At 39.8% G+C, this 20,015-nt stretch overlaps 1 protein-coding gene across 3 annotated transcripts in view; it reads right to left on the bottom strand.

The window, feature by feature from the left end:
• Positions 1-8,865: 8,865 nt before the first annotated feature.
• bbs7.L (Bardet-Biedl syndrome 7 L homeolog) overlaps positions 8,866-20,015 on the bottom strand; it is a 32,285-nt gene continuing 21,135 nt past the window's right edge. For all 3 annotated transcript variants that reach the window (XM_041589979.1, XM_018251203.2, XM_018251200.2), the window contains exons 14-20: positions 19,237-19,302; positions 19,020-19,159; positions 18,692-18,856; positions 18,148-18,257; positions 11,845-11,948; positions 10,603-10,726; positions 8,866-10,076 (exon numbers count right to left, since the gene is read on the bottom strand). In XM_041589979.1, coding sequence (XP_041445913.1) covers positions 9,940-10,076; positions 10,603-10,726; positions 11,845-11,948; positions 18,148-18,257; positions 18,692-18,856; positions 19,020-19,159; positions 19,237-19,302 — 846 coding nt within the window. In that variant the 3' untranslated portion in view covers positions 8,866-9,939. The remainder of the gene's footprint in view (positions 10,077-10,602; positions 10,727-11,844; positions 11,949-18,147; positions 18,258-18,691; positions 18,857-19,019; positions 19,160-19,236; positions 19,303-20,015) is intronic.

Genomic DNA, 20,015 nt, shown 5'->3' with positions numbered 1-20,015 from the left:
CAAACAGAATTATTTTGCAAGTAGTATTAATTGAGGATTAAGGAATTAATGTTTAATGAGAGACCAGCTGCACCAAGGTATTTGTTGTAGAAACAGAAAACCCTTGAGCATTAGGGCGCCTACCATCGGGGACTGTGTAACGCCGTTTCTATGGCTGAAATAACAGAAAGAGACTCTACTCATTAATAGTGGCTTCTTCCCAGAATGTAAGGAAATGAGTGGGGGGAGGGTAACCAGAGATCAGCGTTTTGTTCTACCATTTCTGTTCACTACAGGGCTGGTTAATAATCCCTTGTTATTAGCAAAGTAAAGCCAATTGCTAAAAATAACTGAAGCTAACGGGCTTTGTTACTAGGAGCAATGAAGGGGCAGGAAAACATTCACACCTCGTATACGGAACGTTAATGAACACAGGTAAAACATTTACATGCACCCTCCCAGATGGATGCACAGCAGTTTATATAACATTGTATAGCTGGAATTGGGTTTAGCTAATTCAACAAGACAGGCCACTTTCACTGTTCCAAATGTTGTAGAATTAACTCCCATCAATTCCTTCAGTTTACTTTTTTATTTTTATTAAACAAAGCTTGAGAACTGTATTGTTTTTTAATGATTTATGGGCACATTTACTAGGGGGAGGGAAAAATGCAAAAAAAAAAAAAAACATCTGCTATGTTAGAGTAAGGGCTCTTACACATGAGCGTTTTGACCTGCGCTCCCCTGCGTTCCGTTTTTTGGCGTTCAGCCGCAGGGGAGCGCAGGAATAGATGCAAGTCATTATTTCAAATGGGGCTGTACTCACTCAGGCGCGTGTAGGCGCCGAACGCAGGAAAAATGCAGCATGTTGCGTCTGAACCTGCGTTCGGCGCCTACACGCGCCTGAGTGAGTACAGCCCCATTTGAAATAATGACTTGCGTCTATTCCTGCGCTCCCCTGAGGCTGAACGCCAAAAAACGGAACGCAGGGGAGCGCAGGTCAAAACGCCAGTGAGTAAGAGCCCTTAGAACTGGGCAATCATTATGTGGTTGCAAGGCAATCTATAGCAAGAACCTGCTGCAGGTGTTAAGTACAGAGTTTCCTTGTTACAGACTGAAGGAATTTGTGATTTGCACTGGGTTTACTAATAAAGGAATAAGGACATAGACCACAGCAGAATGCAGAATGAAATCAAGTAGTATATGCACAGTGGAGATATAAAGATGTGGTGCATGGCAAACATATGATACATAAATTCTCAATGGTATGTTCCTATACAGTATGTTGGGTTACTGGATCAACCCCTAAACTAAGAAAATGGCATTTGCAATTACCCAAGCAGGACATATTTGTCATAAAAGAGTTATCTGATCAGGCTATGTTAATATGTATCAGTGCATAGGGGTTGTTGTACCACATACACAGCTCCACCTTATTCTCTAGTCTGTTTCATCCGCTTCCCTGCTGTGATGTTATGCCCAACACCTACACTGTTTTGAGACGCAATGCATACAATTTGGACTATAGGGAGGAAGAAAGAAGGCAGTCCAGAATAGAACACAGTGGGGCTCATTTATCAATACTGGGCAAATTTGCACATCGGCAGTTACCTATAGCAACCAATCAGTGATTAGCTTTTTGAAGCCAGCTGCAAGTAGAACAATGAATGCAGCAATTTGATTAGTTGCCATGGGTTACTGCCCATGGGCAAATTTGCCCAGTGTTGATAAATGACCCCCCGTATGTAAGTAGGGGAGATCAAAAGGATATAACTTGAGCAGAGACATTAACCAACCCCATGTCATCCAGTCCTGGATTTTTTAGCCCTAAATTCCTCTTCACACAAATAGTATCAAAAAGGCCCAGAGTTGATCATTATAACCCTCATGACATTGGGGTGGTTGATGTCTTTGCTTTAGGGCAAGGGCACGCAAATCGTTGGCTCTGCTGCTATCAGCCTCCATTTTCTGCAAGCGGAGAGAATCGGATCCACTGCAGTTTTGCGGAGTGTCATTGTCAGGCCAATCTCCATTCTGCTCCATGCACTCGAGAGGCTGTACTTTTTCATTGCAGATAAACAGCTGCAGAATAAAAGCAGGATGAGAGCAGCAGAACGAGCACTCCTTGTGCCCTTGCTCTTAGGGCCCTAATAGTTTGCTAATAACAGTTTGGCGAGCACTGGTATGCATGGCAATGAAACTATTTTATTCTCTGTTACAACTTCATTCCAGTAGTGAATAAATGCCCATAGATCCTACCCAAAAGCAGCCACAAATTACTTATCAGATAAATCTTAGAACCCCCAATCACTTAAGCCCCTAAGTACTGGTGTAAGGGTTACTTACTGTATACTTTTGTAAAACAAGGGCTAAAAGTTTAAAGAAACCCTGCACTGAGCATCAAAGGGCAACTAATGTCTGTGTTAAACTTAGGGTGTATGGAGTGACATGTGGCCGACTTGCTTTTAATAGCCAGCAGCCCTTCCCGGGCAGTCCCAGGTAAGTATACTCTGGCAATGCACTGTACATAGATACAATGAGCTTTATACACATTTCCAGTAGTACACTGTCATGCTTTTTACTGTGGAATCTGTAGCAATGGATTAGTACTAAATTATATTTTCTACCAGCATTCCACAGGGTATTTTAACAGCTGGGCAATGCTGGCATTTGTAGTTGGGAGCAGGTGTAGGGTCATGGTTCTGCTGCTCAGCATTAGCGATTTTCTCGCATAAGCACGTTACTCACGAGCTAGACTTAAATGGGCCACCTGTCACTATACAAAACAATGCAATCTATTTTTAGCTTCCGATAGGATTTGTCTGGGTTTTTTTTTTTTTTTTAGTTCAAACAAGACCAAACTTGCATACAAAACAAAGATCTGCACAAAGCTGGACCATTGAATATTCACGGGTGGATTAAAGGGGTGTTTCACCTTAACACTCACCTTAAAAGGGCACTCCACCCTGACAAGTATTTTTACTCCATTTTTTAACTTAAACTGCATTCTTTCAAATCAGCAAGTAGAAAGGAATAAACAAGTACTGCTTTCAAATGCGATTACAAAAATCCACATCCTGCACAAGTAACTAGCAATACATTTACATGCAGATTGCTGCTGTGGCAACCCTATCTGGTCCTGAGGAGTATACAGGCACACTGGGTAGAAAATTGACAATATTCCATAGTTTTGCTTTGTCTAATAATACTTTCAATATTTTTCATTTCATGAAAATAGGCCAAAATTTGACTCTGAAAATATTTAAGTGGTTTGTAAAAGACACAATGGGGCAAATTTACTAAGCGAGGAAAATTCGCCACCGACGGCTTCGCAGGCAGCACAACACTTTGCCAGGCGAAAATTCGCTCAGACGATGCTAATTCGCTACCATGCAAAGTTGTGTCCAGGGTGCTGAAAGCTGACGAAATTGTGCTAGCGTTAATTTGGCAAGCAGAGTGAAGTTGTTACACTTACACTACACTTACACTACACCAGCCCTGGAAGCTTAATAAAATAAAATAGAGTTGTTATAATGCCCTACACATGAGCCCAGTGTATAGTTTAGGTGCCATATGTTAGGAAATGTAGGGGGGAAGCCGGTTACCTCAAAAAATTTGTACGATCTTTTGCAGCCTATCACCCAGAAAAAAGGTAAAGACGCCAGCGTTTAACCTCTATGTTTTAAGGTTTTGTGTCAGAGAATGTTATATTATTATGTGATGGTGAATAACCAAACACCAAACAGAAATGTATATTGTAGTCATCTAAATAAATGAACATTTAGGCACTGCCTGTCTGAGCAGCATACCTATCCCTAAATATTTAGGGGGTTATCAAAGGTCAACTTTATCAGGTTTTTTTCTACTCAAATACCTCAAATTTATTAAGTTTTCCAGGGCAAATCACTGTAAAACACCCGAAAATCATGAAGGTAAAAAACATTTTCAAACGGTTAAAGGGACCTCGACAGGTTTTAGCTGGAGTATTTTCAGATTTGGGCTTTAAAGGAAAAAGAAAGGCATCCTGCACTTGGGGGTGCCAAATGTTAGGAACCCCTAAGCAGGACTGCCATCAGAAATCGCAGGGCCCCATACGACAAAATTTCCTGGGCCCCCTGGGCTACGCCCACCGCAAGCCCCACCTACAGGTCCGCCACAGGTCCGCCCTCCCCACCCCACAGGTCCGCCCCCCACCACACAGTAAAAAAACAAAAAAAATATTGGTGGCTAGGGTTCCCACATGTTAATAAAAAAATATTGGTGGTCAGGGCCCCCCATAAAAAAACATTTGTGGCCAGGACCCCCCCCATTAAAAAATATTGGTGGCTAGGACCCCACATGAGAAAATAAATTTGGTGGCCAGCCCCCCCCCCCACATTATAAGAAAATTGGTGGCTAGGGCCCCTTAAACGATGTGGGGCCTGGCTCCGAGTAAGTGTGGCATGGCTGGGCCCCCCTTACCCTCGGGCCCCCTACAACTCTCCCTCCTGTCCCCCCCTTATGGCGGCCCTGCCCCTAAGTGATTATATTGACTGCAGGCAGGTGCTCCTATCATTGCACCGGCCTGGGGTTAAACCAGTGAGCACCACGGAGTGTCTTCCGATTTCTTTGCGTGGCTGCACATGCGCAATAGAACGTAAATCTGAACTTTAACTAAAAAGTCAGCTATTTCGTTCAACTGCACTTGCATTTGCCCTGGGAAATTCGAAGCAAGAAGAAACTGGAAGAGGATCGCTCTGTGGTGCTCACTGGTATAACCCCGGACCAGTACAGTTTTCTGCTGATAGGAGCACCGGCCCGGGGTTTCAGGTAAGTCAATAGAATCATTTGGGGGGTGCCTAACATTTGGCACAACCAAGTGCAAGATGCCTTTCCTTCTCCTTTAAGCAGCTTCTGGGCCCTTTTCAGAGAGAGAAACTACACTAAAAAAACTAGAATTTTTTGAAACAACACAACTCAAACATAACGCCTATAATATGTTAGATTGGATCCTATGACATTAGATACTCAGGTTAATAAAATGGCCAGGGCCTCCGACAGAAATCACATGGTCCCCCAACAATTAAAGGGGTAGTTCACCTTTAAAAACAACTTTTAGCACGATATTGATATTCAAATTCTAGGACTATTTGCAACTGTTTTTTTATTATTATTTAGCTTTGTATTCAGAAACTCTCCAGCTTGGCATTTCATTATGGTACCTCAGACTCCAAATCCTCTGTTTTTCATAAACTTATGTATTTTCCATGTTGATTGAAATACGTTAAGTACACAACATGCAAGGCATTTTATCACTGCCAAAGTAATTTTAAAGCTTTATGAAGATGGGGCCTGCTTTTGGGAACAAATTAAAGAACTAATGGCCATCTAAGCCTGTCCCTGCCAATATCAATGAGAATACTGTTCAAGTTTGGGTCTGAATCTACAACTAAGCCTACTTTATTGTGGCTTTTTCTTCTATTTTTTACAGAAACTTTAAACATTCCTTAAACCTAAACATAAAACTAAGATGAAAACAATAAGTTTATATTTTTATCCAGAGGCCATAAAGTACAGGTATGGGACCTATTATCCAGAATGCTCGGGACACAGGGTTTTTAAGGGGTCTTTCCGTAATTTGGATCTCTATACTTTAAGTCTGCTGAAAAATGATTTAAACATTAAATAAACTCAATAGGATTGTTTTGCCTCCAATAGGGGTTAATTATATATTAGTTGTAATAAAGTACAATGTACTGTTTAATTATTACAGAAAAGGGAAGTATGTTTTAAAATATGCATTATTGGATTATAATGGAGTCAATGGAGATGACCTCCCTGTAATTCAGAGCTTTCTAAATAACAGGTTTGCGTATAACTGATCCCATACCTGTAATAGCATTATCATATATAAAAATCTGAAACAACTTTACCAAAATATAAACTACATGATTTGGTAATTCTAAACCAAAATCAAAGTTAAACTACATAAACCAAAAACAATTGGAAAACCTAAAACAACTTACAGTATATACTAATTGAACCTGGAATATAGCTGTAGAAAAGCTGGTGATACAATCTAAAATGAACTAAAGCATTGTTCCTAGAAACAGAATTGCTTCTGCCATATCCTCTTAACTCTCGGACAGGTAAAAAGATTTATTTCAGCTACTGATAAGATCTCTGCATGTATTGCCTATATGACGATATCAACGGGAGATTGCCACTACTATGTGTCAGACATAACTTACGTACAATTGCTGTTCATCAATTAATGGTCTGAGCATCATGTGATTTGTTCTATTTACTAATTCATATTAATCTGAATGGTTAGTTGCAGGTCAGAAGACTGTCATAGACGATCGTTTGTCTGACATAGGCTATAATTTGTGTGTTTTTGGTGCTTAAAGGTGGTCACACACTATAAGATCTGCTCGTTTGGAGAAGTCAGCAAAGCGGCTCTTTTACAGAAATCTAAAGGGCCCAAATGGGCAGATTAAATCTTCCTGTGTATGGCCACCTTAAGGCTAAAGCGGGTGGAGTAAATAATATACTATTACATTGTGTTGCAATTTCCTGACGCATAAATGCACATGAAGAGCTTCCAAGATCTCTACCTGATGAAGTATTTGGTCTGTTATGTCACAGCATGAAATCAGTTTCTTCCCATTTGCTTGTTTGTTTATTCAGAGGTGCTAGGGTAATTAAGTTCTATCAAAAACAAAGCTGGACAGTAAACAAAAACTGAAAGAATTCACCTGCAAACTGTCTTAAAGGTGGCCATACACGGAGAGATTCGCTCGTTTGGCGATGTCACCAAACGAGCGGATCTCACTCCGATATGCCCACCTTGAGGGACCGCATAAACTAACAGATGCGGCCGCGATCCAACGGGATTTTTAGTCCCATCTGATCGAGATCTGGCCGACTTTCGGCCAGATCTCGATCGGGGAAGCCCGTCGGGGGGCCCCATGCACGGGCCAATAAGCTGCCGACTTGGTCTGTCGGCAGCTTTTATTGGCCCGTGTATGGCCACCTTTAAGGTCCCCATAGACCTTTCGATTTTTCTTTGCCGAACGACCGATTTTAACGAAGTCCTACAAATTTGTCAAATTATCGTGAAGTTAGTGGGATTCAAACGATCGTACATCTTATGATTTTTCGTCCGACATCTGTCGGAAAATTGATCGGCCAGGTTAAAAAAATCTTTATCAGTCCCAGTGCAATCTATCTATGTTTGCAGGGCCAAGCAGGAAGCTACCCTCAGTTTTGCTGGCAATATCTCCTAAAATGGTCTTTTTGGTTGATGGACACTTAATGTACATTTAAACGATCGTTTCGAGATAATTGTGGTCTCATGATAAAGTAAAGATCTTTTAAAGATCTTTACATCTATGGCCAGCTTTAAAATCCAGTTTGCTACTATGTAGAGTTGTAGACAGTGGTATTCTAAGGTAAACCAGGTAAGGAAATGAAGGAAAAGGTATGCAGTATAAAAAATAAACAATATAGGGAAAGGAAGGAAAAGGTAAAAACTAAGCAGTATAGCCATACGCCTATTGCAAATTCAGGTTGCTGGATGGCTACATTATTTGAACAGTACATGAGTAGTTCCTATCACACTATTCACATCACACTGTTCAAATCACATTCAGTCTGGCTCACAAGTGAAAACTTCCTACACAGGTTACCAGCTAAATAAATAAACATCTAGATCAGTGCTGTATATCCATTTTGAGCCATGGCCAGTCCTGCAATGGCATTCTGCTGATTTATACCAAATGCCAGAGGGGCTGCTGTAAGCTGCCATAAACAGTCACTATTTAGGGCATTGGCGACTGGGAGATTTGTCTGCCACTGTGGGTGACAAATATAGTGAAAATGCCTCTCCATTGGAAATAATTAAAATCGCTGGCAGCATGACCAACATATCGCTAAGTCGCCTGAAGTTTCCTCCAGAGGCAACTTCCAGTGGAGAGGCATTTTCGGGAGACTTGTCATCTGCAGTCGCTAATAAATAATAGGGGGCGACAAATCTCCCAGTCGGCCACTGCCCTTATCGAACCTGTTCTTTGGGCCTCTGGGTACTTAACATGCTGGGGCCTATTTTGAATCTCAGTCTGAACATGGCCGTGGCAAGGGGTGGTCATAAAAAGCCTTGGAGAATCTGATCGGGCCAACCGATATCTAAATGTTAAAGGGATCCTGTCAATCGGAAAACATGTTTTTTTCAAGATGCATCAGTTAATAGTGCTACTCCAGCAGAATTCTGCACTGAAATCCATTTCTCAAAAGAGCAAACATATTTTTTTATATTCAATTTTGAAATCTGACATGGGGCTAGACATTTTGTCAATCTCCCAGCTGCCCCTGGTCATGTGACTTGTGACTGCACTTTAGGAGAGAAATGCTTTCTGGCAGGCTGCTGTTTTTCCTTCTCAGTGTAACTGAATGTGTCTCAGTGGGACATGAGTGTTGTTCTTAGATCTACCAGGCAGCTGTTATCTTGTGTTAGGAAGCTATTATCTGGTTACCTTCCCATTGTTCTTTTGTTTGGCTGCTGAGGGGTAAAGGGAGGGGGGTGATATCACTCTAACTTGCAGTACAGCAGTAAATAGTGACTGAAGTTTATCAGAGCACAAGTCACATGACTTAGGGCAGCTGGGAAATTGACAATATGTCTAGCCCCATGTCAGATTTCAAAATTGAATATAAAAAAATCTGTTCGTTCTTTTGAGAAATGGATTTCAGTGCAGAATTCTGCTGGAGCAGCACTATTAACTGATTCATTTTGAATTTTTTTTTTTCCCATGACAGTATCCCTTTAAGTTCAGCATGTTCAGAACATATGATTTTATCTTTAAAGGCATTGTAAAATATACAAATAATAGACATTTGCTGCACAACTCATAAAGAGAATAATTTAATAAGTTATTACAAATTTTTCAAGATAATGCAAATTAACTGTCACATTTTTAAGACAAGTGCTGTGGACAAGGTTATCAGGTAAAAGCAAGTCAGACTGATAAACTTGTTTTTTTCATGTTTGTACTATAGGAGTTGGAAGCACTGGAGCCCCCACTCAATGATTTCAAAGACCACAGATGCTGAAAATTAGCATACATTTGCATGTGTGTGTAAAGCCTCTATTATTCCTGCAGGTGTGCAAAAGTGTGAAACTGTGACAAATCAACGTCGGACAGGGGTTCCGGGACTCCGATCTCAAGGGCCCCACTTGTGATTTGAAGGGGCTCCCCTACTGACGTAACCCCTCTTCATCCCTCGCCGTCACTGTGCTGCATACCTTTTACATTCACTTACGATTGGGCGAGAGGGTGCGTTTGAGGTGCTACAGGGAGTGGGCCTGGGTCGGCAGGGCCCATGAAGGCTGCGGAGCACCTGATTTTTGCCCAGTGTCCCACCAGCCCAGTCCAATCCTGGTGATGGTCATTTATTCTGTATTTCACTTCTGTAGAATAAACTGTAATGGTCAATCATTCACCATACTCTATCCATTTCTCTTGATTCCAAGCAATGCTGATCTTATTTATATCCTAGACACCAGTATAAAAACTCTCAATCACTATGTGTTACTACTGTTGGAACTGTGATTACCCCTGAAATCAATGCTCCCCGTACGAATGACAGGGAAATCAGCAGGTTCTGTAGCTTTACTGTGCTGTTTTTTTGTAATGGCATATACTAATTAACTCAATAGCCACATTCCTAACATAGGAAACACAATAATAGGAATGTTACTAGTATCATCTTTCAAACTACACAAACATTTATGAATAAAAGACTGTTGGGAAGGAGGTCAAACAGAGAGACTGGAGAAATAAATACTATTCATCAGGCATATCAAACGTGGTTCCTTGGGTGTTGTTGAACTATTCTACAACCCCAGAATGGCCAGATTCTGCTATTATACATGACTGCCTTGATTCACATTACTCTGAGCTGTATCTGACTCACGTAAACTCATTGTGCAGTCTCAAAAAAAGCCATAAGAGCATTTTGTTCATAGTTGTCCAAAATCTCCAGCAAGAGAGGGACCTTCGTTTTCACATTTGTGCCCTTGAATTTGAACTTGTCAATGAAGAGATCAGTGATCATACCTGCAAAAACAAACAAAAAACTATACTGAATTGTCAGCTACTTTCAGAGGAGTGTTTTTATTCCCCTTTACAACCACCTTTTTGAGTTTGACTCATTCCAACAGAATCTCTTTATTAGTAGAGCCATAACTGATCACTAGTTTATTTCTATAGGGTCTATACAAAAGCATTTTTACTTTCTGTTTGAGGATTGCAGATATTATTAGGTAAGTGCAAATTGCTTTACTTTTACTCTATAAAGATAATAGTGACTCAGCTTGCAGTTCTAGCATTGTCTACTGTCACTGGTTGCATCCTTTCTTATCATCTGTTGTAGGTCTGTTAAAAATTTGCATTTGTGCATGGTCTGGCATTAGATATAACTAGGGGTGTAGTCCGTAGAGCAAAGCTGTAAGTGAGAATCTTTGCAATGGGATAAATCCCTATATACCATAAAAAAAATACAAAAAAGGTAAGTTCTGCTCACTACTACAAACATTGTGGCTAAAATACAGAGCCCATGTATAAAAAAACAACAAAAACCAACCATAAAGTCTTTCAAGGTGTGCAGGTTGCTTCTTGTATTCTTCCTGAAGTTTTTCGGCCTCTTCTAAAATAGAACGGTACTCTGGGATCAGAAAGTCTGTGTTTCCTTCATGAACTTGCAGCTCCTTTTGGACAAAACCATATTTTGATTTTAATTCAGTGCTAAGAGCATTAATTCTACTCTATGGGGTAAATTTACTAAGCGGCTAGAATTCACCAGCCGACGGCTTCGCAGCCATCGAAACACTTGGATGGCTTTGGTTTTTCAAAGTCGCCCGAAGTTTCTAACAACTTTGGAAAACTGAAACGATCCGAGTGCCATCCCGCCAGCGATTCACATTCTAGCCGGGAGGAAGGCATTTCGGGGAGATTAGTCGCTCTAAGAAGAGGAGATTTGTCGCTGGGCGACTAATCTTCCCAAAATGCTACGTGTGCCAACACCCTAAGAGGGAGAATAAGACAAAGGAGTGGGATCCTTCCCACGACGGGAAATGAAGAAGCGAGTCTCACTCCTGCTAAGCTCATGGTGTCAGATAGGTTCCTAACAAGACATGTGGAAAGAATAGAGCTGGCAGAAGTGCCAGAGAAGGACAAAACTATGTGCCCAACTGAAAAACGTTGATTTTATGAAATTTAAGTTCTGTGTTTAAAGGGGTTGTTCACATTTAAAACAACTTTTAATATGATGTAAAGACTTATATTCTGAGACCATTTGCAATTGGTTTTCGTTTTTTATTATTTGTGGTTTTTGAGTTATTTGGCTTTTTATTCAACAGCTCTCCAGTTTGCAATTTTAGCAATATGGTTGCTAGGGGCCAAATTACCCTAGCAACCATGCGTTGATATAAGTAAGAGACTGGAATATGATTAGGAGGAGCCTGAATAGAAAGATGAATATCAAAAAGCAGCAATAACAATAAATGTTTAGCTTTACAGAGCATTTATTTTTTAGATGGGGTCAGAAAGAATCAGAAGAAAATGGCAAAATATTCAAAAACGATAAAAAAAACAAACAAACAATAAAGACTGTTTGTAAAGTTGGTTAGAACTGGCCATTCTATAACATACTAAAAGTGAACTTAAAGGTAAACCACCACTTTAATATGATTATCCATATACTGCCTCATTTGCAGTGTTCTAAAATGTCCTTTGACATAAATGATTTTGAATACATGAGGAGAGAATGACCAGCTAACTAACTAGAATAAGCACACACACAAGAAGAAACTCACATTTTACTCACCTTTAGAGCATCAATTAATTGTACTTTTTTGGCTAAGAGCAGCTGGTACTCCAGTTTTGGATGAATCATTTTCAAAGTGTGCCCAACAGATTCTTCATTTATATCTATATATAATCCAAAAGAAGTGGGACAAAACATAGTTTTATATGGCCAGAACAAAGATGTAAAGCTTGCCACGCACGGACAAACTGCAACATTCATTCTAGTAATTACTAACTAAACTGCACTAACATTGGTCCATGTGTGAGGCAACTGCATGCACTTATATTCCAAGGAAACCTACTTCCTGGGGATTGTTGCTGGCTTCCTCTCTGTTGTAAACTTATTGTAGCTGCAGAATATCCCCTATGAGCTCATGGAAAATAATAGCACTAAAAAAGGTTGCTTGATATCCTTTTGAAAGGGTGTTAAAGGGCAATAACACCACTTTTTTAACAACTTTTTCTTCAAATTTAAAGGAAACTATACCCCAGAACTAGCCATATGCTTGTTGAGAAAGCCTCGACCTGCACTGCCCCTCCCCATCCATTTTTAGACAAGCGCCGCAACAGGCCGGGACAGGCTCTAGTCTATAAAACAGGAAGCCAGCAATCTAAGGTCACGGGTGGGGAGAGCAGGCAGAAGAGCTCAACCCGAACCCACCAGTGACCCGCAAGAAGAGCAACGAGGTGGACATGAACGCGCCCGACCTGTGGGTAAACATGTGGATCTCGCGAGTATCAGGCCGGCCCTCACATTACTACCCTGAACAATGTAGGTCTCTGTAATTCATGGACAAAGTTCAGTCTTTAACTCCCACCTTCTAGTTCAAGCTGTATTATTTCCTGTCATGAGATCTCAGAGAGCACAGAAAATATCATAAAATGGGGGCTCTATATTCCAGTTTGGTAAGATTCTTTAATAGGCCACTTAATGATATAAAATATGATACAAACTATGTGTTGTTTAAGTATTCATTCTGGCAGTATAGCTTATATTAAAAATGCTGTCACTGACATTTACATAGTTACATAGTTACATAGTTAAATTGGGTTGAAAAAAGACAAAGTCCATCAAGTTCAACCCCTCCAAATGAAAACCCAGCATCCATACACACACCCCTCCCTACTTTTAATTAAAATTCTATATACCCATACCTATATTAACTATAGAGTTTAGTATCACAATAGCCTTTAATATTATGTCTGTCCAAAAAATCATCCAAGCCATTCTTAAAGGCATTAACTGAATCAGCCATCACAACATCACCCGGCAGTGCATTCCACAACCTCACTGTCCTGACTGTGAAGAACCCTCTACGTTGCTTCAAATGAAAGTTCTTTTCTTCTAGTCTAAAGGGGTGGCCTCTGGTACGGTGATCCACTTTATGGGTAAAAAGGTCCCCTGCCATTTGTCTATAATGTCCTCTAATGTACTTGTAAAGTGTAATCATGTCCCCTCGCAAGCGCCTTTTTTCCAGAGAAAACAACCCCAACCTTGACAGTCTACCCTCATAATTTAAGTCTTCCGTCCCTCTAACCAATTTAGTTGCACGTCTCTGCACTCTCTCCAGCTCATTTATATCCCTCTTAAGGACTGGAGTCCAAAACTGAACTGCATACTCCAGATGAGGCCTTACCAGGGACCTATAAAGAGGCATAATTATGTTTTCATCCCTTGAGTTAATGCCCTTTTTTATGCAAGACAGAACTTTATTTGCTTTAGTAGCCACAGAATGACACTGCCCAGAATTAGACAACGTGTTATCTACAAAGACCCCTAGATCCTTTTCATTTAAGGAAACTCCCAACACATTGCCATTTAGTGTATAACTTGCATTTATATTATTTTTGCCAAAGTGCATAACCTTGCATTTATCAACATTGAACCTCATTTTCCAGTTTGCTGCCCAGTTTTCCAGTTTAGACAGATCACTTTGCAAAGTGGCAGCATCCTGCATGGAACCTATAGTTCTGCACAATTTAGTATCATCTGCAAAAATAGAAACAGTACTTTCAATGCCCACCTCCAGGTCATTAATAAACAAGTTGAAAAGCAAGGGACCTAGTACAGAGCCCTGCGGTACTCCACTAACAACACTGGTCCAATTAGAAAATGTTCCATTTACCACCACTCTTTGTAGTCTATCTTTTAGCCAGTTCGCTATCCAGGTACAAATACTATGTTCCAGGCCAACATTCCTTAATTTAACCAGTAACCTTTTGTGTGGCACTGTATCAAATGCTTTAGCAAAGTCTAAGTAAATCACATCCACTGCCATCCCAGAATCGAGGTCTCTACTTACATTCTCGTAAAAAGAAATTAAGTTAGTCTGGCAAGATCTATTACGCATAAAACCATGCTGGCACAAACTCATAGTATTATGATTTGCTATGAAGTCCAGTATCTTATCCTTTATTAACCCTTCGAAAAGCTTTCCTAATACTGACGTCAGACTAACTGGCCTATAGTTTTGAGGCTGAGAACGGGATCCTTTTTTGAATAGAGGCACCACATTAGCAATTCGCCAGTCTCTTGGCACAATACCAGATCTCAATGAATCCTGAAAAATTAAGTAAAGAGGTTTGGCAATCACAGAGCTAAGCTCGCTAATTACCCTGGGATGAATACCATCTGGCCCTGGACCTTTGTTAATCTTAACCTGTTCAAGTCTCTTTTGAATTTCTTCTTGTGTGAACCATGCATCATTAGTTGTATTACTAGAATTGGGAGTGTTAAGAAGGAAACCTTCACTTACTGGTTCTTCATTTGTGTAAACAGATGAAAAATACGAGTTCAGAATCTGCGCTTTTATTTTGTTTTCATCAACCAGCTGATCCCCCTCTGATAGTAAGGGTCCCACCCCTTCCTGCTTCATTTTTTTACTATTGACATATTTAAAAAATAATTTGGGATTTTTTTTACTGCTTGCTGCAATATCCTTTTCTATAGCAATTTTAGCTTGCCTTATAGCTTCTTTGCATGATTTATTGGCCTCCTTGTACCTTATAAATGTTTCGGCTGTACCAGCTAACTTGAAAGCCTTAAAAGCACGTCTTTTCTTACCCACCTCAACACCAACGCTTCTATTGAACCAAAAAGGTTTTGCTTTGCAACGACGTTCCTTGCTTACAAGTGGAATATACTGACAAGTATATTTATTAAGCAGCATTTTAAAGACTTCCCATTTTTGTTCTGTGTTTAACCCTGTGAAAAGCATTTCCCACTTAATATGTTGCAGAGATGCCCTTATACTGTCAAAGTTTGCACGTCTGAAATTTAGTGTTTTAGTTACTCCCTTATAGAATTGCTTCTGCAACAGAATCTCAAAGGAGACCATGTTATGATCACTATTCCCTAAATGCTCACCCACACAAATGTTAGAGATGAGTTCAGTATTGTTAGTTATTACAAGGTCCAAAAGAGAGTTATTCCTAGTAGGTTCTTGAACGAGCTGGAATAAAAAGTTGTCATTCAGCATATTTACAAACCTACTAGCTTTTTCTGTCTTAGCAACCCCATTACCCCAGTCAATGTCTGGATAATTGAAGTCACCCATAGCAACAACTTGACCCAGCTGTGAAGCCGCTTGTATCTGCAAGAGTAGCTGGGCTTCATACTCGACACTTATACGAGGTGGTTTATAGCATACACCAATGATAATTCTTTTTGATACCTTTTGCCCAGTCGAAATCTCTACCCAGAGTGATTCTACACCCTCACCAGTGCCAGCTATTTTTATTTCTTTAGCGCATGGCTTTAATTCAGGCTTTACATACAAACCCACTCCTCCACCCTTTTTAATCCCTCTGTCCCTCCTAAAAAGGGTGTAACCATTTAAATTCACAATCCAGTCACATGTTTCATCCCACCAGGTCTCAGTGATACCAATTATATCATAATTTTTAGAGCATGCAATTAATTCTAGGTCTCCCATTTTACCTGACAAACTCCGTGCATTTGCCAGCATACAGCGGAGGTTACTACTTTTACTTTTGAAATGTGCATTACTTAGTGAAGAATTATACGTTAAGTTAGTATTATTCTGTTTTCCTTGTAACAGAGGGACCTCCTTAGCTGGTAAACTGTATGCCCCCCTCACTCCTCCCCCATGACCCCTTACTAACCCCACTACCCCGTCTACACTAGCTTCCCCATAATCCTTTATCTCACCCACCCCCCTCTTGCCTAGTTTAAACACTCCTCCAACCTCTTAGCCATTCTTTCCCCTAGCACCGCGGACCCCCTTCCATTGAGGTGCAAACCGTCACGGCTATATAGGTTGTACCCCAACGAAAAGTCAGCCCAGTGCTCTAGGAACCCAAACCCTTCCTTCCTGCACCAAGACTTGAGCCACGCATTAAGCTCCCTAATCTCCCGCTGTTTTCCTAAACTTGCACGTGGCACAGGCAAAATTTCAGAAAAGATTACATTGGAAGACCTTTCCTTGATCTTAGAGCCTAGATCCCTGAAATCATTCTTTAAGGTCTTCCATCTACCATTTATTTTGTCATTAGTACCGATATGCACTAAGACAGCTGGGTCGTGCCCAGCCCCACCCAATAATTTGTCTATCCGATCAACCACATGCCGAACCCTGGCACCAGGTAGACAGCAAACTGTTCGGTTGTAGCGATCCGGACGACAAATTACCCTATCCACTTTCCTAATAATTGAGTCCCCTACAACCACAATCTGCTTAGGCCTGACTCTACTCTCCCCCCCACCACTACTAGAGAAACTGGTCTCCCGGCTGTTAGAGAGATCAGCCCCATCTAGAATTGCCAATCCAGAGTTCATACTCCCATCATCTTCACACAATCTGGCAAATTTGTTGCGATGTATAATCTCCGGATCAGCCTCCATTTTCCTTTTGCCCACCTTAGATTTTCTAACTGTCACCCAGCTAGCTGCCTCAACATCCTGCTGCTGTGCTGTTCCCCCCAAACTATCTGACCCCGCTAGGTCCTGCTCAGTGAGCAAAAGACTCCTTTCAAGATTTGACCAATTTATCTCCACTTAAACGAGCAGCATACACCTTTGCTAAAAATTAACACAATAAATAGGACTTGTGTTGATAACAGTTGCTGCCTAAGCTTTTAATTAAAATAGTGTAATTATTTCAAAGGGAGATAACGAGTTTTTTTTAAAAACAATTCCCTCCTATTCCTAATTCGCACCTTTTGTAATTAGGAACAGCTCATTATACAAATAGTAAATCGTATTAACAGGACAGATAAAATGTATATTTAGGTGCAGCCCTATTCATTAACCTTATATTTAAAAAAAGAGATGTACTGCCTTTTGAGATAACAAAACCAGTGTATACTAAGGCTGGTGCCACACAGGCCAATGTGTTTCAGCAGGCCGGGAAACAGCATAGGGACCGATTTTCTGTCTTCATTTTTCAGCGGGTTAATTTCAGCACCCATGTCGGCACTAGCCTAGACAGCTCATCTGATACCTTCTATGTAAATTATGCTCCATTCATTCCTATTGGAACTTGCATGGCTTACTTATATAAACTATAGTGGAACCTACAAAGCAAAATGTACTAGTTCAGGTAGTTGTACATTATATTTCATTTGACACAAAGGCATGCTATCTAGTTGCTATGGTTAACTAATCCTAGAAACCAGGCAGTAATTTAAAAGGGGACGTAAAGCAAAAAATATTTTTTGTTTCCTAATGAAAGTAACTGTTATTCTAAGCAATTTTTAACATTGATAAAATATTTCAGTGTTTTATATTGATTGATGAAAAAAATACTCTTTCAGACAGAAGACTAAATAAATAATGTAATTTCTAGTTTCTAACATATCTAGAATAATTAAGTGCCTAAATGTGCTAATTAGATGGTACACACAATTTAACTACACTAAATACCTCCAGACCTCAAAATAAATTAGTTGACTTGTGATAGTCTGCATTACAAAGGTGGGCATATATGGCAAATAGAAAACAAGGAAGAATAGGTATGGAACCTGTTATCCAGAATGCTTGCGACCTAGGGTTTTCTGGATAACGGATCTTTGCATAATTTGGATCTTCATACCTTAAGTCTACTAGAAAATCATGTAAACATTAAAACAAACCAATAGGCTGGTTTTGCTTTCAATAAGGATTAATTATATCTTAGCTGGAATCAAGTACAAGGTACTGTTTTAATGTTAATGAGAAAAGGAAAATAATTTTAAAAAATTTGGATTATTTGTATAAAATGGGAGATGACCATCTGTAATTCAGATCATTCTGGATAATGGGTTTCCGGATAACGTAGCTTTATACAGGAGAGGGTATGTGAAAGTGGATGAGACAAAATACCATATGATATGTTGAGATTAATCTTTCTTTTAGTGGCTTCTTTCGACAGCACATCTTTCAGGATAGAAATTGTTGAAATATTGTCGGATTTAAATAATCCTTCTCCTTTTCTGTAACAAAAAAAGGTGGCAAAAATGACTGATATATATATAATGCTATATATTCATGGATGTTCTCAAATTTTGATAAATACACCTTTAAGTATAACATACAAAGTGTAACTATCATTTGTATATGTATTTATTGTATCAATATTCACAGTAACTCACAGGTAAGTGGCATTCAGTTTACAAAAGAACCCCAATTTTATGTTTTTCAGGGGACCAAAACAAAATAATGTAAAATCCAGGAAATGCATTATGTATTATTTATTGGCATGACCTCAAAAAACAGTGTAAAATGAGGTAAAAATTTAAATCTGGGGATGTACAATTGAGGTTTCACAGTATTTACATTTTTGAGGATTAGTTCTACATTTTAAAAGAAGGTAATCTAGAATTATTTCAAAACGTTTAAGTTAAGAGAAAACAATCTTACTATGTACCTGTAGGTGCATTCAATCTGTGTGTCCAGAAAGGTGTTCTGGAAGTAAAAGGTGACATTCTCTCCCATTGGAGTTTTCTCTGGGACTTCAGGTAAACAAAACACAACCCAGGAATGCATGTCTGAAAAGCTGAACTGGCCAGTCAGGCTCACCATGTTCATGGGCCTGAAATACAGCAGATAAGATTAGTCTAGCACGACTCATGCTCCCAATCATACATTTTGGTCTGTTTTTGCATGAAGCTTTTTTTTGATCAATCTATTTTCTTACAAAAAATACTTTAAGTTCTCCTATACAGTGTAGACAAAACATTTGCTATACAATGTACCTGTTTTGATCAATAGCATGAGTTCTTTGATGGAGTGATAAAGGCTTAATTTGGTACTGACGGACTTGGCATGTTTTTGGTTGAATGCGAGGTGTAATATAAGCTTGCAGGGTTCCGTACTGTCCTTCAATAGACCGTATCTATGTCGATAGATGAAAACACAACGTGGTCTTAAAGCAATAAAATTTCACTTGCGAAAAAAACACTATTATTTTACCTTGAGTTCAAGCCTTGTGGTGTTAGCTTGGCATCGATAGGTAGCAAGAAGGAAGTTGCCATTTGGCTGCAACAAAGATTTACAAATAATGAGGGCAGAATAATTGCAACATGTCTTTAATATACAAATAAGCACACTGAAACCAGAATTACTTCACATACAAATGTCTGAACAACTGATATTTTGCCTGCAGCTCAATTGCTCTCTCTTCTCCATCTTTCTGGCTGTACTGATTCGCTGGTGAATGCGGGAAGTTGTATTTCACTGGTCTATGGGTACAGGCTAGGAATCAGTGGACAAGACATAAGGTCTGATACACTTGTTAAACAGGACACAGTCACTAATCCGGGATGCTTATCTGAGATAGCAGACCAAATGCCATCGGCTTCCACTGAAACCTAGCTCTTCTGCACACAAAAGATTCTTCTTTTAAAGAAGTAAACCCTAAAAATGAATATGGCTAAAATGCCATATTTTATATACTGAACTAATTGCACCAGCCTAAAGTTTCAGCTTGTCAATAGCAGCAATGATCCAGGACTTCAAACTTGTCACAGGGGGTCACCATCTTGGAAAGTGTCTGCGACATTCACATGCTCAGTGGGCTCTGAGCAGCTGTTGAGAAGCTAAGCTTATTTCTAGCCTACTTCTTTAGTTAGGCTTTCGTTCTCCTTTAAGGTCACATGGGGTGGCTTTTTGCTACTCCTGTACTGTTGGAGGTAATGTTTTGACCTTGTCTCATAGCAAAACAATCCCTTTAACGAATTTGTGAGAAATCT

This window comes from Xenopus laevis, chromosome 1L (assembly GCF_017654675.1).
Source record: "Xenopus laevis strain J_2021 chromosome 1L, Xenopus_laevis_v10.1, whole genome shotgun sequence".
NCBI lineage: Eukaryota > Metazoa > Chordata > Amphibia > Anura > Pipidae > Xenopus > Xenopus laevis.
Note: the sequence above shows the minus strand (reverse complement) of the source record. Positions and strands in the feature narration are given on the sequence as shown.